Source organism: Mesoplodon mirus (assembly GCF_964341445.2).
Source record: "Mesoplodon mirus genome assembly, chromosome: 8".
In the NCBI taxonomy this organism is placed as follows: domain Eukaryota; kingdom Metazoa; phylum Chordata; class Mammalia; order Artiodactyla; family Ziphiidae; genus Mesoplodon; species Mesoplodon mirus.
This window is the reverse complement of record NC_138984.1, coordinates 110,653,653-110,679,407: the sequence shown is the minus strand read 5'-3', so window position 1 is coordinate 110,679,407 and position 25,755 is coordinate 110,653,653. Positions and strand designations below refer to the sequence as shown.

The 25,755-nt window shown below is 42.3% G+C and overlaps 1 protein-coding gene across 3 annotated transcripts in view; it reads left to right on the top strand.

The window, feature by feature from the left end:
• Positions 1–25,755, top strand: part of NCKAP5 (NCK associated protein 5) — a 1,070,192-nt gene that overhangs the window by 936,239 nt on the left and 108,198 nt on the right. For all 3 annotated transcript variants that reach the window (XM_082630802.1, XM_082630801.1, XM_082630803.1), the window contains exons 11-12: positions 20,292–20,393; positions 25,129–25,317. In XM_082630802.1, coding sequence (XP_082486928.1) covers positions 20,292–20,393; positions 25,129–25,317 — 291 coding nt within the window. The remainder of the gene's footprint in view (positions 1–20,291; positions 20,394–25,128; positions 25,318–25,755) is intronic.

Sequence of the window (25,755 nt, the reverse complement as noted above, 5' to 3'; positions counted from 1 at the left end):
GAGAACTAGAGCGAGACTGCCGAGAAAGGACCGAATCAGCAGTCACACTTGGAGCCATTTACTGTCCCCTTTGCTGCACACCCCGCTCTGCACACATTTCAAACCAGATGATCCCAACTCAAGTTATGTTAAGTGGTTTTTAGCACATGAGTATGTTGCATAAGATTCTGTGTGACCATCTGTTTTGGATCCAACCATTTTGCTGGCATACATCCATGTGGCTCGCCTCTCCCGTCCCATGATCAGCCCAAGGATAGTAGTTAAAATGAAATGTGAGCAACAGTGAAACTTGAAACAGCAAGCCAAGCAGTCCACCTCCTTTGTATTGAATTCTACTAGTGTTCCCTTTCCTCCCCCATCTGATTTGCCTTCTGTTACACTGGTTGGATGCTGGTAGCTTTGGGGTCCTTATGGAAGAGCCCCATCACTATTGAATGAATTTCTATGGACCTTGCTGAGGATGTGAAATACTATATTTAGAGATAAAATCAGATCTTTAATGTAACTGAAGAGGTCATTAATGCTTTAACTCTTAGTCACCTCCCCGCCGCCTGGGTTTTCTTTTTTCTTCTTCTTAAGAGCAGGCTCAGCAAGGCAGACATGTGAATTGTATCATTAACTAGGCTTGTCATAAACTATGCCATCTTCATTATCATGCGTTATATTTTTGTGGATAGTCATCCTGGAAGTTCATATTAAATTTGGTGGCTTACCTTGAACATGCTCTGGTTCATTAGCCACTCACCTATGTAGAGACACAGGAGAGAGGGATAATTTGTCTGTGTCCTGTGGGTAGTACAAGGACGGCTTTCACATTATGAATTAAAGTCCACTTAACTGCACTTAAGGTCGAGAAAGTTGGCTTCAGGATATCATCCCACTGATATCAGGTTCCATGATGGCTAATACACTGGCCTTCCTGAGACTCCTTTTGCCTCTCAAATTTGATCCTTCTGGCTGACATTTCAGGTTGACGCATTGAATCAGTCAGGACAGGCTAGGTTATGCTGTGGTAACAAGCAATTACAAAATCTCTGTGGCTTCAAACATCAAGATTCATTTCTTCTTCATGTTACATGGCCCTCGTGGGTCAGCAGGGGAGCCCTGCACCTCTTAGACACTCAGGAGATATGACTGATGGAGCAGACACCATCTCAAACACTGCTGGTTGCCAGGCCAGGAAGAAGAGAGTCCTGGGAGATCTCACATCACTGTTAAAAGCACTCTGGTTTAGAGCACAACCCTCACAGTTCACTGGCCAGAACTAGTCGCATGGCCCCACCCAACCACAAAGGGGTCGGGAAACAGAAGGCGACACATTCCCAGTAGGAGAGAGACTTAGACATACTTGATGAGCAGCACTCACGACCACCACACTCAGTCACATCCTTCTCCTTTCTTTCCTCTACTTCGGAAACTAGAAAGCCATATACACTGTTTTTCAGCTTCTTTTTCTCCTAGAAGAGTCCACATGGTCCTGGTTCTGGCCTGTGAGACCTAAATGGAACTCTGCAATGGGGACTTACCAGAAGGCTTTGGCTTTCTGGTTAAAGGGGATTGGACACAGCTGTGGTATTTTTCATTCACACTTATCCCTTCTTCCTATCTGGAAGATGGAGGCAGTGCCAGCATACGTAGCAGCCACCTTGGCATGAGCTCCCCAGCCCCAACCCCCCCCCAAAAAAAACATGACAGAGCGAAAAGATGGGAAGAGTTTGGTTCCTTGATGATTTCAATGAACCGCTACACCAGCCCTGGACTGCCTACCTCCAGACATCTTGCTATGTGAGAAATATAAGCCCCTGTAGGCTTAAGACACTGTAAGTCAAGCTTTCCTTTTTTTTTTTCTTTTTGGTAGCTGAATGCAATCCTGAGACTGTCCTTATATGTTCTGAACTTCAAAAGAAAAAGATCCCCTTCAAAAGGATGTGTTACAAACACTCCAATATCATTAAAATATGATTTGGAGATTTCTAACACACGACCCTCTTTTAGACTACTTTTTGTTTTGGTCCTTTTGGTTGGCGTTTCATGTTGGCTCACTGTATCAGTCAGGATAAACTAGGTTGTAATGCAGTAACAAACAGCCCCCCAAATCTCAAACTGCCTACCGCTGGACTTCTTGATGTGTGAGGAAACAAACACCTGTATGTTTAAGGCCTTGAAAGTCAACGTTTCTGCTTCTTATAGCTAGGTGCCATCCTTACTAATACAGTCTTGCTTATTCTTGAATTGAAAAGGATGTGTTACCTGCAATCTGTGAATGTTTTCAGGTTTTCTTATGAAGGGTTATCTAGAGAGATGATTTCATATTAACACTTCCTTAAGAGTTCCCAGTGAACTTCCCATGGTCAGCTCCATCCATCTGAAAAAAGAAAACCTGCTAAAAATGTCTTTTCCCACATTTTCATTCTCTTTCTTCTTTCCAAATTTAAGAACTCTCTAAAAGAAATCCTTTCATAAAAATATGAAGCCCCCATTCTGTGATTTTTTTTAAAAAAAGTCTGGTTTTCATGCCTTTTGGGGGTACCTGGGACACATACAGAAGAAAATCTGTTGGAAATAAAATGAAGGAAGAGAAGAGAATATACTACCGTTCTGAAAACTTTATGAAAGCCTTGAAACTAGCTATGAGACTACTTCCCTATCCTGAGAATTTTACAGAATGTGGCTGAAGTCTCTCAGAATGCAAAGCCCTTTAGAAACTGTAACCTGCTTAACATTAACCTTGACAAATTCAGGTTCTGTCTTGTGAATTAATGAATGCCTCCACTCTTGAGAACTCTAGACCTTGAACATCTAAGTTGAAGTAGGATGGCAGAAAAGTATCTTTATCCTTCTCTCTCCTTCCACCTTCCATCCCATCCCCATTCTCTCTTTCAATTTTTAACAGATTAAGTGAATGACTTTGACAAAAACATCTAATGAGAAAGTGTTTTCAAAAGCACTGTTGGATTCCTCACTTCTCACCACTGGTGCTTCCTGGAAGGACAGCACTTTGCTTTATGACCATGTATTGATCTCTAATATCTTTATTGAACGTTGTCTCTTCTTTGCCTCCTCCAGGCAAAGGGTGAGAGTTAGATAATAGTATTAATTTTCCAGACATCTGCACACGTTTAAATGGCCTTTTGAAGTTTGAAAATCATTTCTCTGCGAGCCCACCACAGGGCTAAAATGCCATTAAGGTCTCGACTGGAACAATACATAACAATCATAGCTGAAGAGCTCGGCTTGGCAATGAAAAGAAAACTCATTTATTTTGGTGGAGATTCAAATTAATGGAAGGTCCTTGCCCAAACGGTGCCAGTGCCTCCAGGTTCTGGGGGTAAATGACAGGACTCAGGATGGCAGAAATCCACCCATCCTTGTTCACATGTGTGGAAAGTCAGAGCCGGGAGAGGTCTTCATGTCACATGCAACGTGGGAGCAGTCAAGTAATGGTGTTCATAAATATTTTTTAGCCATGGTTCATTGTGTAAGATCATAGAAGGCTGTGGTCCCCTTGTCAGAATAATGTTTTGCAATGTGTAAAATAGATGACATAAGATTATAAAGGAAACTGATTATATTGAGGTCCAGTTGCTAAAATATTGAAAAAATATATGACATAGTAATACATGTGCCTCATTTCTGAAGCATAAAATAACGAGCTCAAACGGAAGTTCTAAGTTAGTTTTTACATAATGATTCCAATATGAAATTTCTAGAGATATTTTCAAAAACTGTAACGTGACATGAAGATGTCTGTGATTTCTGTCAGTGACAAAGTCACCAGTTGATACCACTGAAGTTTGATGTCTGCATTTGTAGCTGAAGGAAATGCTAAATTTTAGATCAAGTTTAGTGGAACTAAAGATGCCTTTTCTTCCTCAGAGTTCATGAATGCTCTGAATTCTATCCATGGAATTAACAAGCCCTGAGAGTCTGCATTTTCTATTTCCTGGGAATTGCATGTCTGTGTAGTTACAAGGACAATTATTTGTCCTTGTAACTACTCATTCCTCCCAGTGGAATAAGTGCAGAGTTTAATATTAGACTTTAGAAAATATTTGAATGACTATACTTCATATTTGATGTCACTCCTGATCACTTCTTAACGGAGCATATACCCCGAGTTTGATTCTGTGGGTTGTCTGGTGACAACCACACTGCTTTTTTCTTGGCCCTCTTACAACTAATAACAGTGTAGGGCTGGAAGCACCTTGAAAGGTTTGTTTCTCCGCCTTCATACAAGGCTTCCTGGGCAGGTGTTGAGACCCTACCAGAGACAATGACATTTTCACTGGCTCTACCCAACTGGCCACGGTCACCACACAGAGGTACCTGCTTTATAATCTGACATCTGAAACTCTCTGAGAGGAAAGGAAAACAGGTTTCAAGGAGTCTTGTGTATATTTGCCTCAGGACTCAACATTGGTTCTCCCATGGAACATAGTTTTAAGGGACAGTAACTTCAAATTAACTCCTATAGGAATGTAATTATCAGGGACTTTCTTCAAATTTGAGACAAGGAAGATTTAAAACCAGGAGAATGTCTTATTTCTTGTGGCATAGTAGAAGAACTGGTTTAGCTTGCCCCGTTTCATGGTGATAAAGCAGCATTTGATAGCAGCAGCCCGTGTGATAAAATGATTATGGCAGCAGTGAGAAAGAATCTAATCAGAGAATTGATCTGAAGATTCCAATTCTGTAAGAGCCAACATCAATCAACATAAATGTCAATAATGAGGTCGGATTGAGAACTACCTGATTCCTTCAGATGATTCTAGGGTCTAGTGACAAATCCAAGAGGTAAACGTGAAAGGGAATTGAAGACTCCTACCGTCACTCCGTTGACGAGCAGCAGGCTACATGGTACTTTGGTGGCACATGACCGAGTGGGTCCAGGCTAAAATACATGAGAGACAGATTGTTAAAGGATTTTCATATAGTAAGATATGTGGTACCAGTACCATGTGGTGTAATATAGTAGCAGTTGTTATTGTAACTGGTAATTTATAGTTAGTCATGGCAGTTTAGGGAGAGAGCAGGAGAAACTTAGGGCTCTTATTTATTGTATCTTCGGGAGGCCATGTCTAGAGAGTGCGGCAGCAAAGAAAACTGTCAGTTCTCAGGAAAGGTTATATGGGATAGAATTCTGAAGTCATGATTTGCCATTTTATATGCCTTTATCGATTGTCTGTCCAGGGTTTTTACTAAGAACTGGTCCTCAACCCTGTGTCGTGTTAAGGACCATGGACAGCAACAGGACAAGAGTCAGCAAGTGAATTTCAGGATCAAGAAAACCAGGGAGCATTAAGGCGTGTGGAATTGCTAAGGCGTAGGGCAGGGATTCAGTGGGGTGGGCAGAGAAAGAATGGGAATATAAAATGTCGCTCTGCGCACCGCCACTTGGGGCCATCTTGCTGCCTTAGCAGGAGACTCCTCCCAGATTTCCTGTCTAGGCAGGACCTCCTTTCAGGGCATGGGTGGCCGTCCTGTGGGGACAGAAAAGGGAATACATGAAAACAGGCAGCAACTTTGAAGTCGCTCCTAGCATTCTGATTGTAAAGCACCTGTGACTTAGAATTGACAAAAGTGACTTTTCCTTGCTATATGTATTTTTTCTACCTCCGTCAGGTACCCTCTGTTGACACTTTCTGGAGTTTCAAAGGGTCATTACTTATGTGCTACCAAAACGGTGGTTCTTCAGGGGAGGGGATTCTCATATTAGGAAGCTGTTTCACGACTGTTTGCAGGGGCAGGCAAGTGTTGCTACTTGAGGATAGACGGGGGGCGGGGGGAGGGAAGCATACTACTCTGTTATTGAAAAATTATGTTAAAATTCAAAATTCCACTTTTACCCCAGTTAGGTTAGTAAAGGTAACAAATTAGATCCTTGTGTGATTAAGGGGTGTCTTTCAGAGTCTAATGATTATCAGAGAAGGTGATATCCGGGGCCCACTTGGTGGGTATGAACCTGTGCAGTCACACAGGGGCTTAGAAGGGCCCTGTGCTTGATTTAACTCTGTTCTGTCACCATCTTGAAATTCTTAATGTCTTCTTCACAAATGGGCCCCTGCACTGGGCTCCATAAATTATGTCACTGGTCCTGAAAAGAGCTAACATTTATTGAGCATTTAATATGTTCCAAGCATTTTAATGAATGGAGTCCCTATCACAGCCTTATAAATTCGGGAGTTTCTTCTCTTGAACATCCAGTCTTCAATAAACTCCTGTGAACTAATATTGTTATTATTATCTATAAAGGAAACTAAGACTTAAAAGATGAAGTAATTGCCCCAAGCCACACAAAGCCAGAATCTGAACCCAAGCAGTCTAACACCTGGGCGCATGTGCTGTCTGGGAGAGTAGCTGATTTGTGAACCTGAACCCAGGATTTATACTGAATGTTGAACAGATGACTTTGCAGTTATTATCTTGTTTTTTTTTTTTTTTTGCGGTATGTGGGCCTCTCACTGTTGTGGCCTCTCCCGTTGCGGAGCACAGGCTCCGGACGCACAGGCCCAGCGGCCATGGCTCACGGGCCCAGCCGCTCCGTGGCACGTGGGATCTTCCCAGACCGGGGCACGAACCCGTTTCCCCTGCATCGGCAGGCGGACTCTCAACCACTGCGCCACCAGGGAAACCCATATCTTCTTTGTTTTAAATGTGCCAACGAATCAAGGGTTTGGGTCCATTGGATTCCAGTTAATTGAGGTGTTTCAGTAGTACAGTGAACATGGCTCATGGACCTGAACTTCACACTTGACGACACACTGGACAAGGTATCTTCTGTGACTCAACCACCAGCTTTCTGAATAAGTGATTCACATCTTACACAATGACGATACTTTTATGCACTCAAGTTAGAGGGTGTCTTATTTCATTAGTTTTCGATCAACAGAAAAGTATTTGTGAAAAGAACTGCAGCATCCCACATAAAACAGCTGAACAAGAAAACAGAGATTTATATGGAATAAATGATTTGAAGCCCCTGGAATTATTAACATGGGGCATTTGAGGAGAAATATTTGTGGTTTCCAACTTATAGTCTGAGAAGAAAATTATTATCTTTAAAACTAGCTAATTAGTAACAAGTGTTCAAAATGGATCCTGAATTCTAAATAATAATTACTTCTTGGCAATTTGGACTTTCCCATAGTTTCACAAATGAGTCTAAGGGCAGTTTCTTGTCTCTATAATGCTTTGTAATATTTATAGATCTATAACCAGTTTCTTTGTAGTAGTTATTTATAGATCTCTAGCCAATTCCTCTGAAAAATAAGAACTCGCTTTTGGTATTCTCTGAGATTGAAAATGTTGCACATGTTACCAAATGAAAGGAAACTCAGAGAAAGATTAGTTTGCATCTTTTAAGAAAGTTTCCATCAAAGCAATTTATGAAAATCAATCAATCTGTAGGGATTTGAGAACACAGAATAATTTTAGGATTATGGTAACTGGTGACTGTCTCAGAAGAAAATAGAGAGATTATGTTATTTGTATTTATGCATCAAATATCCATTTAATACTTCACAATTTCCACCCTAGGAGATTAGGAAATTCTCTTTCGACCTTCTTTCTGGGTGCCTGGTTCACAAATTCATAGTGTTTACTGAACAGGCTTGATGAGAACAAAGTGTTCTCTGCCTGCTGAGTCTCAAGTAAAAATGGTAGAAGCATTGTTTTATGTCTTGTGGAGGATATGCCTTTTTACTGAATTTTCTGATGCAGTTGTAAACCCCCTAATCTGTCATACAGATGTTTGTAATATCATATCATGTACTTTTCTCTTGGATGTTACAGCTGAATCTTTAATAGTCAACTTACTAGAGGATTTGCTGGGGAAATCGAGGAGCAGTTTTGACTTGAAATTCTGGTGTCATTTCTAGCTCAGATTTTGTTTTCAACAGCTGCTCCTAATTTGCTTGAAACACACACACACACAAAATTGAAATTTAAATATAGAATATATTTAGCAAACTGATAGAAAAATAAAAATAAATCCACTCGACTTGATAAATCCTACGCTAATAGCTGGAAACTACCACTTGCCAAGAAATGACTTAGCTCAGTGAAATGTATTTTACAGCTAATCCTTTAATGTCTGTTTTACATATTACCCTTCCCACTGTTAATATTGAACAATATTGTAAGCTAGTAATTTTATGCCCTATATTTCAAATTGCTATTAGGAAGCCACATAAATAACAGTTTTCAACTGATTGTTTATAACACCCTGAGGCATTTCTTACCATGGGGTAAAGTAAGAGTGGATTTAAAAAAAACTGCTGTGGGGTTGGAGCTACAGAGAAACTGTGACTCAGATCTCTAGCAACAAAGCCTATAAAGCCAACCGAAGTCATGAGTCTGAAACCCTGATAACACACAACTTAATATTAACTATCAAAGGAGCTGAGACTACAGGCCTTCGCCGAACATTCAGCCAGAAACCGCCTTTACTTGATATGTCTTCACAAATGTTGTGAAATGAATTGGACTCTCCAGCAGCTTGTCCCACTAGAACCAGGTCTTCGGGCTGTAAAATACAGATGAGGGCTCGTCACAGAAGTCATCTTCATCAACGCTCTGATCTGTGTCTTACCCCAAACTCCCTGCAGGGAAAGACTGTGAGAGTGGCTGTTATAGCCCGTGAAGGTCCCAGTGGTTATGTAATCTCCCAAACTCTGCATTTCAATTTGTTCTCATCTTTCCTTGAATCATGGCAGGTGGCACCCATCTTATAAATAATTCTGCATGATCTTTTTTTTTTGGGGGGGGTGGGTTCTCCAAAACACTGACAAGGCACTTTCTCTTCCTAGGAGATTCTCTTCTAGTGTCCAACAATAGTCATTTGATGTTAATATCTCCTCGTCGAAGTTGCAAGAACAGAGCGGGACCCAGGTCTGGCTTCCTGCTGGCAGCCTGGATACTCATAGAACACTCTGGCATCACAGAAGGAGCCACTCTACTTCTTCAGGATTAGTGACTAGAGATCTCTGGAATGCAGGCAGCTCTTTGCACAGCCCTAGCATGCGGCGTGAGTGAGGATCCTGGTTGGAACCCCCTGGCACCCCTTTCAGGAAGAAGCATGACGAGAAGGCTAGAAGCTGTGGGTGTGTCCTCTGTGTCCACATTTGCTTAGGGACCCTTCCTGTCTCTTCTTCCAGTGCTTGTTTACGTACCTAAGGGCCCTGGAGGCCCACAGCCAAGTTCAGCATTTGAAAAAAATGCGTGGTGGGCAGAGGAAGAGGGGAGGAAACTTGTATTTTGGAGAGAGTGATGGGCTCAAATCCCAGCCCCTCCACTTGCTCACCCACCAGGTGACTTGCCGCAGGTCCTTGTTGCTGAGACATCCCTCTCCCCGCTCTCCTCCTTTTGAACTCACCTCTGTCGTCTTGCTGAGCCATATGCAGAAAAAGGTCACTCTCTCTCATCTCTGGACCTTTGTACAGGTTCTGCCCAGAAAGCCCTGTTTTCCTTTCTTGGTTTCTTCCCCTGAATCATCAGTTCTTGTTCATAAAATCTCAACTTAGCTATCGCTTCCCAGGAGAAGCCTTCCCAGAGCCCCCTGCTGAGTTTTCCATGGCACATGACATTGAGGGTGCCCGGTGGCTTGTCCCACAGGCACCTTAGCGGCAGGGACTGTGTTTGTCTATCGTTGTACCCTGGATTAGAGGACATCATGAGAGGCCCTGAAGTCTGTGCCCAGGTTCAGATCCCTGACCTGAACAGTTCCTTAACTTCTCTTGTTTCTCAGTTTATTCATCTGAAAAATGGAGCTCATAATAGATTCTACCTTGTTAGGTGATCCTAAGGATTAAATAAGAAAAAAATAATGTCTTTTTTTTTTTTTTTGCCTTAGCAAGGCATGTAGCAAGCACTCTATAAATGCTTGCTATCTTTTTCAGTTTTATTTTTCAGTTAGATCCAAATATTTATATACAGAATTGCGTTTCCCTGAAAACAATGTAGAGACCTAAGAAGGAAACATCACCGATAACAAAAATATTATCAATAATAATCATCCTCATAAGGAAAGTATATTTTTGAATAAATGAATGATTTATGTTTAAGCATAGTAAGTGAAGCTATCACATTGTACTTACAGTTATTTCTATTTTTAATTCTATGTAGTTTATCTTGTCTAATTAATTTATATTGTTATTTTAGTAAGTTGCTTCTACCAAGCTATCATTAGCCAGATTTAATTGTAGAATTAATGATACAAACTCTGCAGTCACACTGCCTGGGATTTAAATATGATTTATATGACCTTAGACAATGTTTTTAGCTCTGTGCCTCAGTTTCCTCACCTGTAAATGGGGATAATAACAGCCCTTACTGTGAATTGTGATAAGGATTTACAAGGATAATATGCATGAAATAGATACTTAGTGCTAAAAAGAGCTCAGTGGTCACAGCTATTGTTGTTACTGTGTTGTTATGATTATTTCTTTTTCGGTTATCGATTATCTGCCTCTGAGAAAGGCTCTGGGCAGGAAAGTTCCCAAGGCAACATAGTTCACTTAATGGGAGTGACCCAAATTGTGGGCTTAGCACTTAGGCAGAAATAAGCAACTCATCTTGCAAAAGAGACCAATGAGGATATCAGTTTCCTTCCTTCAGGGGAAAAGTGAACAGAATGTGGTAGAGTTTGGACTTAGCAGTAGGCAGATCTGGGAGAGAATCCTGGTTCTACCACTTACTGGAATATAGCCTTGTGACACTGGATACCATCCTTAGCATTGGTTGAGTTCTTCATCCCTAAAAATTAAGATCTTAGCTTCTTCCACACAGTAGCATGAGGATTCATGAGATAAGATCAGGGAAGGGACTTCACTCAGTGCCTTTCTTCCCCCATAGGGCAGGAGGTGAATCATTTCTTCCTAAGAAACAGTGCACTGGACTCCGGTGACCATCAATGCTATTTCCAATGGGTCCGGTAAAAATAGAAGGTCAAGTTGTTTTTCTCCCTAATTCGTTTAGTTCCATGAAATCAGAGGAAAAATTTGTTCCCCCACATGTAAAAGTCAAAAAGCTTCAGAAATCCAGGAGAGTTTTCAAAAATCAAGCTTGATTAAAAATATAAAATGCAGTGTAGATAATTTTACAAAACAGCAGGGGCAATTGGAAAGCTCTTATTAAAGTACCTGTTAAAGTAATTAGTGATAAAAATGGAAATTTCAAGGCACTTCTCTATCTCTTAGATCCCAGAATAGGCTCAGACTGTGCTGAATCACTTCCTCTCTCAGATCAGAGTCACAGAAAAAGACAAAAGAGAAGCTTCAAAGAGTTTTAGGATTGGGAGGCAGGTGTGAACCACTCTTAGGAACTGGCCCTTCCCAGGTCTGAGTGAGCTGAAGCCCTTACCATACATCCTGTTTCCCAACACCTGTCACGTTGCTGTTACATATTAAATACTTCTGATTCCTTTTTGTTTGTTTTATGTAAAGAGACCAAGGGATTTGGGAGCTTGACAGGGAGACCTAAGCCCGTATGGCCTGAATCATTATTGCACAGAATGTTATCTTATTTATATTTAACTGTGTTGCCACACTGACCCCTACCCTCACTGCCCCGCCTCCGTATCACTCTTCCTGTACCATGACCTCTTTTGCATATCCTGCCTTAAAATTCTTCTGTTTTTTTCTCATCTGTGTGTCCAAGCTCCTCATTCATATCATAGGCTCCACTAACGGGCTTCTTTGAGTCTGTTCATAGTTCATAGTCAGGACTCTTACATAGTAGATGCTTCATGAATGCTTCTTGTTGGACTAATTAGAGTGGAGACGCCCGAGGGCAAGGTCTGCTGTTTATATCCTCATCCATCATCCCGCTGGTCCTCTCCCAGCAGGACCTCAGGGCGCTGTTAATGGAATTTCAGAAGATAGGACAGATTTGAGACACTCGAGTCATCCGTCTGAGCTGCAGAAGCCCCAAATAAACTTCCTAGTAACCAAACCAAATGCTCCCTTAGGCAGCCACTGGGTAATCAGGTTGTCATGGTAGCAGGGACCCTTGAAGAAGGTTTTGAATATAGCTGTGGAATAATTGTTTCAAAAGCGTGTATAACCTTGGATCCCGGAGAAGTAGAAGAGAGGGTGCGGAGCCGTGTCCTATGCAGAGGCACCATCCAGAGCGAAGCAGAATGCATCCAAACGGGTCACAGAAGGACGGATATGCAGGGCAAGGCTGAAAGGTGTCAGGGAAAATAAGAATTGCATCAAGGACCGGTGTAGATGGCTAAAAAAAAATTAGCTCTAAAAATTTCACACTCTGGAGTGAGATCAGATCTTGATGGACATATGTTTTAAAGGACCTCTAAGAGAATATTCAAAAGACATGCTCTGTGTCGCATCAGCAAAATGACCGAATGCAGATATTACGTTTTATCTTTGTATCCCCAAATAGAAATTATGGCATAATTAATTAAACATCAGCCTTTATCCAAAAATATTTTGTCCTAGGCTCAAATTTTTGTGAATCTAAGAAAGGACCATATAATACTCAGTTACATAATACACAGTTATGTAATGTTCAGTTTTATAATAAATTCTTAATGGAACAGAATGAAGCCTCTGAAATGTGAACTAGGGGTCTGCCACAATATCTCTTGATGGGGTTTGGAAGGGCTGATGAAAAATCACATTTCTGAGTGTGGCAAGATGTAAATAAAAATGTAAGTCTAGTGTGTGAGAAAGATAAAACTTGGGGGGTTTGGGGATGATCATCTGGGGAGTAAAGCTTCCAAAGAAAAATTATCTTAATCAGGCTTCGAGTCATTTTAGGAGATTTCCTTGAACTTCCTTTCAGAGCCTTGTGCATACCTGTGAAAACTGCCTTATTACCCAACAGAAGGAACAAGGCTTATTCACTTGGAGATGTCTAATTCAAGCCATATTTAGAACAAGTCTCTTAAATATATACCAAATCCACCACACATGTTTTCTACCCCTGTAACAGAGGATATCCAAGAAAGGTGAACTCACAGGAAAAGCCATGAAATTGGCAAAATCCAAAGATGCTCAAAGGATTTCATAACTACGTACTCCAGACTTGCTTCCTTTGTGCTGGGATAAAAGGGGATGAAACACACTGCCTGGGGACCAGCATGGGCTGAATTGAGGGAGCAGGGGTGGGGCTCTAGGAAGCTCTCCGGAAGCTGTGAGTTGAGGTCAGATCTCCAAGGTGGAGGCAAGACATTGTGACAACAAAGCCACAGCTGACGAAGCAGTAAATTCTTCATCCAAGAAATCAGCCTAGGATCCAGGCCACAATGAGACAGGGAGGAAGGGGGCAGGGTACAACTATTAAAAGAATGACACAACATTAAGAAGGACAGGATACGACAAAAACCGGTTAGAACCTACTAGGCCCAAGATGGCAGAAGATTTGACTTCCGGTGGACCTTGAGCCTCATCATCCGCTCACTGTAATGCATTAGCTAAATGACACACCCACAGGCGCCATGACAGTTCTGAGGCCAACCATAAAAGGCCAAAGAGTGAGTGATGCTACAATTCTTGGAAATCCCTGCACCTTCCCCAAAATAGTTGGAATCATCCCTCCCACTCTTTAGCCTGTGAAATTACCCAGCCCGTCAAAATGAACCACCCATAGTTCAGTGCTGCCGCTCACCTTCTGAGACGGCCCACACTCTGTCTATGGAGTGTGTACCTCTCTAAATAAACCTGCTTTCACTTTACTACGGCTCGCTCTTGAATTCTTTCCTGCACGAAGCCAAGGACCCTCCCTTGGTGCCCCCCCCCAGGGACTCACTCAAGACCTAGGACGTGACCATCCTCTCACGCCCCATTTTTCCTACAACTAGATCTGTGAGGAAGGGTGATTCCTAAACAAGGTCAAGTACAAATGAGCCACCAGCCAAGACAGAGCAGTGAGAGCAGCAGCGCTCAGCAGGGGAACGGGCAAGAGCAGTTGAGCCTAGGCTCCGAGACGAGAAGCGACCAGGGGCAGCTGCTGGTATTGTGTCTCTTGGGGAGAGGGTTGAATGGCTAAAGATACCAATGGTGAGTGGGCAAATCCCAAGAAATTCTTCCACTCCTAAATACCCTACCATGAACTTTTTTGAGAGTAGAAAAATACCTTCTGATGGGTGGTAGAGGGCATTAGGAATAGAATTCAGGGAAACGTGGTCGGTAAAGAAGGTTGGGCCCTAGATCATTTGGCAATAGCAGAACTCATCGCTTCATTAATAAAATAGGACTTCAAGAATTGTGGGCAGAGAAGCCATCCCGTCTGACTTGGAGACCTTTTCCACAAGGGGCAGAAAGAACTCTAGAGAATATAAAACAGGACAGGGTAGAATTCAGGACCTTGGTACTGTAGCATCTACCAAGCTTGAGTAAATCAGGGGGATTGAAGCAGATCAGATTAAAAACACCAATTCACATTCACCTTTTGTGGCTGAACCTAAATGACCCATGTTGGTAGTGTCCATTAATCAGATATATGCCATATTCACTCTCATAATTTCTTTTTTACAGGTATTTGGTTTTCTTAGTTAGAGGGGAGAGTAATTGTATGCATGATTATGGTATTAGCTTAATTCTCTCACCATATCTGAATGAAGATAAGGGAGCGATGGTTAGACAATCCCTTTTGTATGTTCCTCTTTCCGTCTGAAACCCTGAAATGAAAAACTTCACACCATCCTTTTCAAACTTTAGGGAGTACATCAATAAATACAAAAGCTGCTCCACCCTATTTCACTTGGTTTTTCCAGTATGGTTTCCCACGTTACCCACATTTCTCAGATAATCTGCTTTTTAACCTCACCTTGTGTCACTAAATAAGGACTCAGTGTCACCCTGGCCTCAGCAATCACTGCCTTCCAGTCGTGACATCGTCTCGGTACTGAGCAAAACTCCAAAGGCAGAATTCTGTTAAATGCAACAAGCCTTCACTAAGCATGTGAAGAAGTGCAGCTCCGTGAGTGAGGAGAGAAACAAAAAATGGCAAAGCGGCCCTCCAGCCCCACCCTGAAAGGCCAGGCACACCTTGGTCTCAGTCTCGGCCGCCATCATTAGCTGGAGAGCTGCAAAGCCATCCGGGCTACTGTGAAAGGGGCCACTCCACCTCCATCCCACCAGGTGATGCACAGCTGGTCTCAGGTGCAGTCCTTCTCGGCCTTGAATTACAGATTCAAAACTGTAAAATAGAAAATAGAGCTGGCTGACTGAAGGCAGAGTAATCCACCAAAAATTATTAACCCAACTTGTATTTCTGGCCCTGGCTGCTCTGGCATTGCCAGGTCCCCAAAGCTGACCATGGTGTCTTACTCTGCTGTGAGGCATGTGTTCTGACTGTGGATTGATGTACACCATGGCTGGTCACACAACCCCTCACCCCTGCCCCTGCATAGTGACACAAAGTAGGCCTCTTCTCCATGAAGCTGAAAATACATGTGTGAATATGTGTCTCTGAATGTGTATATAATGTGTGTATATACATAATGTGTGCATAGGAATTTATGTGTGTATGTGCGTCTTTATTTAGTGACTGCTCTGTTTGCTCTAGAGTGCTTATCTCAGAAAAGGGTGACATCAGCCAGTTAATATTAATCCTGATAACAAACAAACCCCCAAATGATTAATGGCTCAAACCCAGTTTAAGTTTCTTTCTTGTGGAAAGTCCAGAAGAGGTACTTCTGGTCCCAGGGCAGCTCTTTTCCATTGACTTCAGAAATCCAAACTCCTCCTACCTGCTGGCTCCATCTTCAACACGTGACTTCTGTGATTGCTGTGCTGAGTTGGCTGCATCAAACTGGTGGAAGGGGAAAGAGGGTGGAGCACCGCATGTGGAAGATATTCCCGGGCCAGGACAGATATCACTTTTGCTCATACCCCGTTGGCTGGAACTAACCCTGTCACATGGCCACACCTAACTGCAAAGGATGCTGGGAAATGTAGTCCAGCTGTGTGGCTAGAGGGAAGAGGGAATGGGTTCCATGACACCTAGCCAGCCCCTGCCACAGGGACAAAGCAGAAATCGAGGGCTTGGCCTGCATTCTCATGGAGCTGGTCACCCCATTAGGGAAATAGCCCCTGCAATACAGGAGCAATTCAGCCATTACGCACTTCAGATAAAGGGCCAAAATGATGGAGGCCGTAATCCATCTGGGTGAGGAATCCACTGGGAGCTAGAGATGACAGACAACCCTACAGGCAGGTTTCAGTGCAGTCCTGAATAGTGAGCAGGTTTCAGGCAGGTGGGCAGGAGCAGGGAGAGTGTGCTATAGGCAGACGGACAAAAGCACCAGCTCAGAAGTGAGAGGGGCCCATTCTAGAGACAGTGAAACCAGTCTGGCAGGAAGGGAGGGGTGAACAGTTCCCATGAAAGGAAGCATTTGAGTGAAAAGATCTCACTGGCCTCTAGTTGGAGAATGTGTGAGGCTGGGAGTCTCTAAGACCAAGTGAAATCTCAGTTACTGAGATAGTATAAGAAGTGATGTGAGGTCAATTTCAAATCTATAATGAGTAATATTGTTCTCTCTCGTGTCTAAACACACACACGCACACACACACACACGCACACACAAAATCATGTCCGAGTCAGATCCAGGATTCATCCAGATTTGTAGGCTAAAGATTTCAAGTTTGAAAATTTTCAGGTGGGAGACTTTATCTGAATGGACACTTATTCAGTATACATGAACTGTAGGTAGGTAGTCATGTGATAGTGAATTTGCCCTCAAACTAAGCAGGTGGACTTCCTTGAAGAGGCAGGGGTACTCTCCTGTCAGTTATACTCTGTCAATGATTTTAATTGATTTCCTCATGTATATATTCTACCTGAATTAAGGCCACATAACATCACAACACCAGTTTGAAAAGTAATATTCTCTCTCCCTCTCTCTATGAGAATTTATTTATTATATATGTATATGTAGAAAATACAAACCTTTCATAAAAATTCTTATTATAAAAGTATAACACCTAATGGTATTGTGAGCTTTTGTGGTTACTTAACCATGAAGGATGTTTATGTGAAAGGATGATATTTACCTTTTATTTTCTTACCTACAGCCTTAACACAGAAGTAGATTTTATTTTCCTCTAAGTCAGTTTTTATTCTCCTTACATACATGTAAACTATAACAACAAATGATTCCTTTGTACCTTAGCATTTAAGAAATTACCAACTCTCTTATATGTAGTGAGGTGGATGGACCTAGAGTGTGTCATACAGAGTGAAGTAAGTCAGAAAGAGAAAGACAAATACCGTATGGTAACACATATATATGGAATCTAAAAAAAAAAAAAAAGGTTATGAAGAACCTAGGGGCAGGACAGGAATAAAGACGCAGATATAGAGAATGGACTTGAGGACATGGGGAGGGGGACGGGTAAGCTGGGATGAAGTGAGAGAGTGGCATGGACATATATATACTCCCAAATGTAAAATAGATAGCTAGTGGGAAGCAGCCGCATAGCACAGGGAGATCAGCTCGGTGCTTTGTGACCACCTAGAGGGGTGGGATAGGGAGGGTTGGAGGGAGACACAAGAGGGAGGAGATATAGGGATATATGTATATGTATAGCTGATTCACTTTGTCATAAAGCAGAAACTAACACACCATTGTAAAGCAGTTATACTCCAATAAAGATGATAAAAAAAAGAAATTACCAACTCTCAGTTATGACAATTAATTGGTATAAGACTGTGTAAATTTCACAGTACTATCTTATTTATTATCCTTTCTGACTATGGCAGTACCTCTCCATACCTAAGAGGTAGGTTAAGTAGCTTCTTCCATCCCTTTGTAACAGGCAAGGAATCTGAGACAAAGAGGTTCAGTTACATCCTGAGATCTGGTAAAATCTGTGCCTTCGGGCTGAAACTCAGGTCCCCTTGCCCAAGGATCTGTCTCCTCTCCTTCATGACTTTACCTATTTCAATGGAGAGAACTGACCATTTGCATAAAAATAACTAAAATATGGGCCTCCCTGGTGGCGCAGTGGTTGAGAGTCCGCCTGCCGATGCAGGGGATACGGGTTCGTGCCCCGGTCTGGGAGGATCCCATATGCCGCGGAGCGGCTGGGACCGTGAGCCATGGCCGCTGAGCCTGTGCGTCCGGAGCCTGTGCGTCCGGAGCCTGTGCTCCGCAACGGGAGAGGCCACAACAGTGAGAGGCCCGCGTACAGCAAAAAAATAAAAATAACTAAACTATAACCTCATTTAGGAGGATGGGTTTATATATACACATCTGCATGCAGAAAGCAAAACGATGACGTCATATATCTGGTCAGACGTGTAACCATGAACTGCATAAGAAGTCAGATATCTAATCTATAAGGACTCTTCCCCCAAGTCACATGATATACCACTCAAACTCATCATTTCTTTTGTTGACTGTCATTCCCCATGAATTCTTTGACTCTTTGCACGTGGATAACTGTGTTCTCAAGTCTTGGAATGTTATCGTTCTTTTGGCGCTCTCTCAGTCCTTAAACCCTGTGTGTGGGTGGAGCAAGCACAGACATCGTTTTCTTTAGGGACTGCAGCAAGCATCAGTCGTGTACTTACTGAGTATGACACGTTGTGGGACACATCCTGGGGCTTAAAAGATCTTTGATTCTAGAGGGAGCTCGGGATGAGGATTATAAATATCGTGCAGAAACCACATCCTGGCGCTAGTTACCTATGGATGTCTTGGCGTTGTTGGAGAAATTAGAATCTTCAAAATAATGGAAAACCAGATGTCTAGGATTTATGTTCTTTTTGGTCAAAGTAACTCCACAAACACAAATTGAGAGAAGCAAGAGTATAAGTCTGGGGCTTCCCTGGTGGCGCAGTGGTTGAGAGTCCGCCTGCCGATGCTGGGGACATGGGTTCGTGCCCCGGTCCGGGAAGATCCCACATGCCGCCGAGTGGCTGGGCCCGTGAGCCATGGCCGCTGAGCTTGCGCGTCCGGAGCCTGTGCTCCGCAACGGGAGAGGCCACAACAGTGAGAGGCCCGCGTACCGCAAAAAAAAAAAAAAAAAAGAGTATAAGTCTGAAGCAAATGATTTTAAGCTCTACTGATAAGAAGGAGAACTGATCCATAGCAGGAAAAAAAAAAACAACCTGCCTTTATTCCTGCAGATGGATGCAGCACAATGCTACCAGAGTACTTATCCTTCAGTGGGTGCTGAATAGATGTTTGTTGAGTGACTAACCAGGTACACAGGGCTTTCACACGAGTTCAACCTGAAGGAAGTCAAATGGGGAACAGTAAATATGGCTCATTTTAGTGGAGTTCACAGCCCTGCTGACAACATGGTGGATCTGCTGGGACAAAGTGACCCTTGGGCAACCCCTGCATGCTAAGATGATCCTAGCATTAATTATTGGCAGAGAACTAGTCATTTCCCAGATCAACATCAGTATGCAGCAAGGCCTTTCCTGGGAGGAAAAGGAATAGAAAAACTTTTCAGAGGTGAGGGAGGCATCTCAGCCACATTATTTACTTATTCAATTCGATTTTTTAGTGTCTGAAGTCACAAAAGTTGTAACCAAGACAAACCAGGCTGTAAGTACCATTTTTAAAATGTCATCAGCCTAGCAGAAACATTAGACATAAATCACGAGTTTTATTGTATTTGCAATTAAAAAGATCAAATTTAATATCTACAGAAAAGCCTTAGTAATTAGGATAAAGATTAATATAGTGAACTGTCCCTGGTTTAGCAGGCCACCCAAGCAAAGCTGAAATAAAGAATTGAGTATATAATCGAATGGCATGTGAATATTAATGCACAAAGCCCTCCCAAGTCCCCAGATCCCTGATGCAATTATTTTCTATTCACATTAATTGTTCCTAACAGATGACATTAATGACTTTGAGCTAAAATGTGTTCAAGGGAAGATTTCACAAGATCAGTGCTGTTTAGAAATAAGGTCACTTTTACAATCATTTGCTCAGATTTTAACCACTACTCAACATAATAAGGTTAACATGGTGAGTGCTTTTTAATGTGAATATCAAAAGTTAATTTAATGTTAATATCAAAAGCCAATAAGTGTATTGGGGTATTCACATTTTTCTTGCTATTTCTTTTTCCTTACTACTTATTTTCCAACACATACTGACAGACTGTGAAAGTGTGATTATTGTTTATAATGTGTAATTGCACGTGTGTATATATAGAACACTGATAAACTCAGATAAACTTTTTTGAGTTAGGATATGTTATCTAATCTAGAAATGTCAACTCTTTTGAGATTTACCTGTCCAAGGCAAGATTTGAAACAAACAATTAAATCAACACTATTCAAAATTTCTGCCTGTTTTTACCCAGAAACTTCACTCCCGCATCTTAGATCTTTCCACCGGGGATTTGCTCTCAGATGTGGAAAGAAGCCGGAGTCTGACGCACTCACGAACTGATGTTGAAATGCACGTGAGTTTCCCTGTCGCCTTCAGGACACTTGTTCAGGTTGTTATTTTCCTTCCTTCCATCAGAAATGATGTCACAAGTGAACCATAAAGCGCACCCTTGAAGCATTGTCAGGCAGATTAAAAATACTTTCCTTTCTTGTGTTCTCTGCAATTCAATATCATGTCCCCCAGCTGATGAAGTAAGCAGAAAGTGTCACTGTCGGCAAAAATATCATAAATCTTGCCTCGTCCCCAAGATACCTTTTTGGGTATTGATTACATCTCAAAGTCTCTGAGAAATGGCCAAGGAGCTTTTTATTAAAGCCCATGTCCCATATTACTCATCCTACTTTTATGATATATTATGTATGAACTTTTAAAAATTCATGGTCTGTACTTTTTTTTTCTTTAGCTAGGGTTATCTTTGTGCTTATTTGGCAAAACTTTAACCAGCGTGGTTTTTAACTCTCATTGACATAAAAAAAGTATCTTGAAAAACACAAGAGCCAAATAAATATATAATGAAAAATGTTAGGCTGAAAACAATGACAGATGGCCATTTGTGGATAACTGGCCTTTTATTTTACTGTATAATTTTATAAGTGTAGCTAGGAGAGTCTATATCGAAGGTAAATATTCTCAAGTTAGATTGGAATTAAATGTCAGTGGAATGTTGTCACTTTAAACATTCCTGAAGACCTTAATGGCATCCAATCTATAATATGGCCTTAAGATCAGGAATTTTTTAAGTTGCAGTTTTTATCCAAGAAATCCTTGCCTTCGTTCTCTACGTCTCTCTCCTTTTTTTAACGAAAATTATGGATTTTGTATTGCATTTCTCATCGTAAGGATGTTAAAGCATATGAGTGCTTCAAGGTGGTAATCTAAAATACACTATGGGAAAAAGACACTTTGAATAGTGTAAACGGTATACTTTGCCAATTAAGTCAACACAATTAAGATAATGTTGCAACGGAAACCAACATACATCTTGTGGCAAAGAAGAATTTTAATAATAATCATTATCTATTACTAATTACGACTCTTCTCAGGAGGATGTTTTGGAAGGAAGTCTATATACGTGCAGGAGTTCTGCTTATTGTCAGGGGCCTTACTTGGAGCTATGTCATAGTGGCTGGGACCTGGGCCTGACATCAGAATGTTGTATTGACTGGGTGACCTTGGACAAGATTTTAACACCTCAGAGCCTCAGCTTCCCCATCTGGAAAATGAGAAAAAATGATATTTCTTTTCTGTTTCTGAGAGTTGTAGTGAGGATTGAATAAGATAATATATAAAATGTACATAACACAGTACCTGATAACAGTTTGGAGCCATGACGAGATCTCCACTGCTTTAGCCCTCTCGCGTTCTTAAGTATTTGGCCGCATGCCACGGCCACAGAAGAACGTGGTGAAGATGGAGAATGAGAATAGAGAAAAGTGTCTACTGGTGTGTCCCTACAGAAGGTCACATCAGTGACCTGTGGAAATAAAGCACACCCACTTCTGGCTGTTTCTCATCACAGCGCCCATGTGTAAGACCATGATGGCACATTAAGAAGTGTAATGCATGGTCCCTTAGGGAGGCTATAAAGTATAATTTTGTTGAAAAACCAAGACACACACATATTTAAAAAAGAAACATTTTTAGTGATAGTAGTAAAACCTGACAGTTACTAAGTTTTACTATTACTAATAATTACTAAATATCATTAAGCGAACTACTACTAATGGGCAGCGGCTCTTCACTCTTCACGTTGATCTTATGTGCTAGGTGCTTTCATTATCTCCAGTTAGAAAGAAGGAAACTGAGGCATGGAGGAGTTCAATAGTTTTCCCAAGGTCAAAGAGTTAGCCAGTGAGAGAGCCAGGATTTAACCCTTATAAGTGGCCTTGGGATTCAACCGCTCAATCACAGAACAGTTATTTATTGGAGCAGGTAATCCTACATGATAATCATGTGCTGATGAGGGAAGAAACTTCAGGACAGAGGAGCTCACTTTTCAGCCATGATGTCAGAGATGCTGGGTCCCTTATTAAATTCCAACATTGATTGCCCAAGGTCAGGGAAAGGTGGGAGACTTTCCTAGTAGAGAGGACTCGCCCCTTCCTCTTCTTGGCAAAGAATTACTCTGTAATCACCCCGCCACACACACAGACACACACACACACACACCCTCCCCAGTACACTGCTCCAAGAGAGGGCTCACACCACTCCTTTCATCCTGCTCAGCACAGCCCAGGTCACACTGTGAGATACACAACTTGCTACCAAGTAATCCGCATGAGAGGTAATCGTCTCTCTTCGCTCCTCCTAGGCTAGGGGCTTTCTACTCAAAGCACAGGCCCTGGACCAGCAGCATCAAAGCACCTGGGAATTTCTTAAAATACTACATCTCAGACCCCACCTCAGAATTACTGAATCAAAATCTGTATTTAACAAGATCTGGGATGACTTATGTGCCCATGAAAGGATGAAAAGCCCGGCTTAGAGGACACTTCTGTGCATGGCTACCCCAGCCCTGCCTGCCCCACATGACATTGATGGGCCTTCCCCACCTCCCAACCATGTCCTCCATCACATCTGGGCATCTCAAGTTCAAGGTCAAGGGAGAGGCAACAATGCCTTCCTCCTCCAGCTCATCTTCTGAGTTCTAGTGTCCTGTCCTCTTAATCCGACATCTGTATGGAGGTGCACACGTGTGACAACTGGGCAAGGAAGCTTATTTGTTAAAAAGAGGCCTGGGAATGAGTTGTAAAAATAGACAGTATTTTGATAGGTGAGGTGGGAAGGTATAGATAGGAAAGACAGAGAGAAATCACGTATAAGCTTCAGTACTTTGGGACAAGGTAGAATATAAACGGTGACTGACACCTGTGCAGGGTGTGAGAAAAGCCATGGGAGAAGTTTAGATCGGATGGCCTCAAAGGACACGGATGCAGTCTCTCTCTGGATAGTAGACACAAGTTCCAGAGCAGAGGTAGTCCTAAATAAAAACCACCACGCTGCTGAGCCAAACCGCAAAATATCAGAGAATGGGATGGAGAAAACAGAAGACACACAAGTAGAAGTGGCTCATGATGTGATATTTCTGAAAGTCTGTTCGGGGCATATTCCAGATGTGTGTGCCATGGCTGAGTCCTAACTGCATCGTGCTCCAGTGCATTGGGACCACTGGCAGAGGATAGTTGTTGAGATACAAACATGAACTCCCCTTAACTAAGTGACATCTGGCAGTAAGTAAGGTCATAAATCAATAAATATTGCTGAAAGCTGGATTTTAAGACGACTTTCTCCTTTCAGTGATATTTAGAGCCAAATTTCAGGGGGAAAAATAGAGTAGTAAAATTCCTTGGCATTTTCAGATCACTTAAAGAGATTATTGTGCAGCCAAAATGAAGTATCGATAGCAAGGCAGACGCCTGATATTGAAAATCTAACATTATTAAGCATTATGGATATTGATTAGACAGCAGATTAAACATGCCCTCTGTACTGATGCAGGGGTTTCCTATTGACCACGGGTGCTCCCAGAACAGCATTACCTTCCTTCCCCAAGCTGGTGTTTAGTCATCGTCAGTTGGAATTGCATTTGGAGAACAGTGATATGTACCCAGGTACTAAAGGCACCCATAAAGTGTCAGTAAATTGCACAAGTAAGAGACTTAGCCATTCTGCCAGTGACACAAAGACAGATGGTTTCCCATCAATGAGTTTCTGAGACAAAGCTTTTCTAGATAGGGGACAGGAATGAGACTGTAATGGAGAGAGTCCATTCTTGTGATCGGGATGCTAAATTAATTTAGCCTGTCCAGTTAGTGGAGCTTCATCTGTTACATTAGGGGCCTATAATGTGGCTGTCAAGATGTTCTGGGGTGTCTACAGCTTTGTCACCCGTGCCTTATGCAGACCCACTAGAATTCTAACTGCTTGGATCCTTCTGTGTGGGACCCAGATCTGTTTGATGTGAGAATCTTAACCATTCGGATAGCCAACTGATAGGAAAAGTCCTAGGATCTATACAACAGAGCCTCATGATTCCCAGGTTTGGTGTTCCATTACAGTACATGGCTTCCTGGGCATTTGATCCCAGACTTATAATGATGTTATCAGAGCCATAGGAATCATAAGAGTAATCTGGTAGAACTGTCCCACCCTACACCGGAAGACAATAAGATCCGTGGAAGTTAAATGCTTTCTTTCTCAATATCTCATATCTGGTGGCACTTGTAGCCTGAGAGCCAGGTTGCTGGACTCCAGTCCAGGGCCCATGCTCTTGAACCCTTAAGCCAGAGATGCTGCTCTGTCTTCTTCCTTTTGTAGCATTAAAGTCATGTCTTGATATTGATCTGATTCTTTAACCAGTATGACTGGATAAAATGGGACATTACCAGTGTCATATTTCTGCCTAACGATGACGGCAGCTCATAATAATTGAGCACCTGCTTAGACCAGATCCTATGCTGTACGCTTCTCATCTAGAAACTCACTTGGTCCTTGCAGTGACCCTAAACAGTGCACGGAATTATTATTATTCACTTTTTTAAAAGAAAATGTAGCTCTAAAAGATTAAATCATTTCCCAGGCATGTCAGTCAGAGTCACAGCCAAGATTTGAACCCCTAGTCTGTCGACCCCAAAGTCTGTGTTTCTAACCACAGGGTTGTATTCGCTCCTACCTCATTATGACGCTGAGCTGGTATTTCCTCTCTCCCTTAGCAAAGTCCTAGCTGAGAGCTGTCCTGCTTTTTTTAGGAGTGCCAGCTGAACACAAAATCAGGAACCCCTGCTTTGAAACGCCCTGGCCTGGGGGTTGCCATCCATGGTCATCTCTGTCCTCGAAGCAGCTGTAGCAGCAGCGAGCTGTCTCTCTCGAGCACCTGCAGCGAATACTCCAGCGGCTCCTCCTACACGTGGCATGACGGGAAGAACCTCAGGAAAAGGGTAAGGCTCCTTTCAGGGCACCGCAGCGTCAGGGAGAACCAGAAAAGAAGCCTCTTCCGGTAGGAAGGCGGAAGGTGGGAGGGAGGTGAAGAAGGAGATGACCATTTGCTGAGTTCTTGTTCAGTTACGCCTCACAAAACCGAAGAGGGAAATACGATTCTCCCCATTACATAGAAGAGGAAATTGGCTAGAGACGGTTAAGTTCCTTGCTAGAAGTCACACAGCCAGTGAGAAGCGGCATGATGATTCAACCTCAGGTGACGAGGCCATCATGGGAGGGAGTTTGCGAGAGAAAGACATTTCCCTTCTGTGCTTTGGTGGAGACCACCGAATTCCCAGATTTATATCGAGTTGGAACTGGAACCCTGGCCTAATGAAACTGACCACGCTTCAGACCAACTAAGACATTTTCAAGTAGTTTTATGGACATCATGCCTG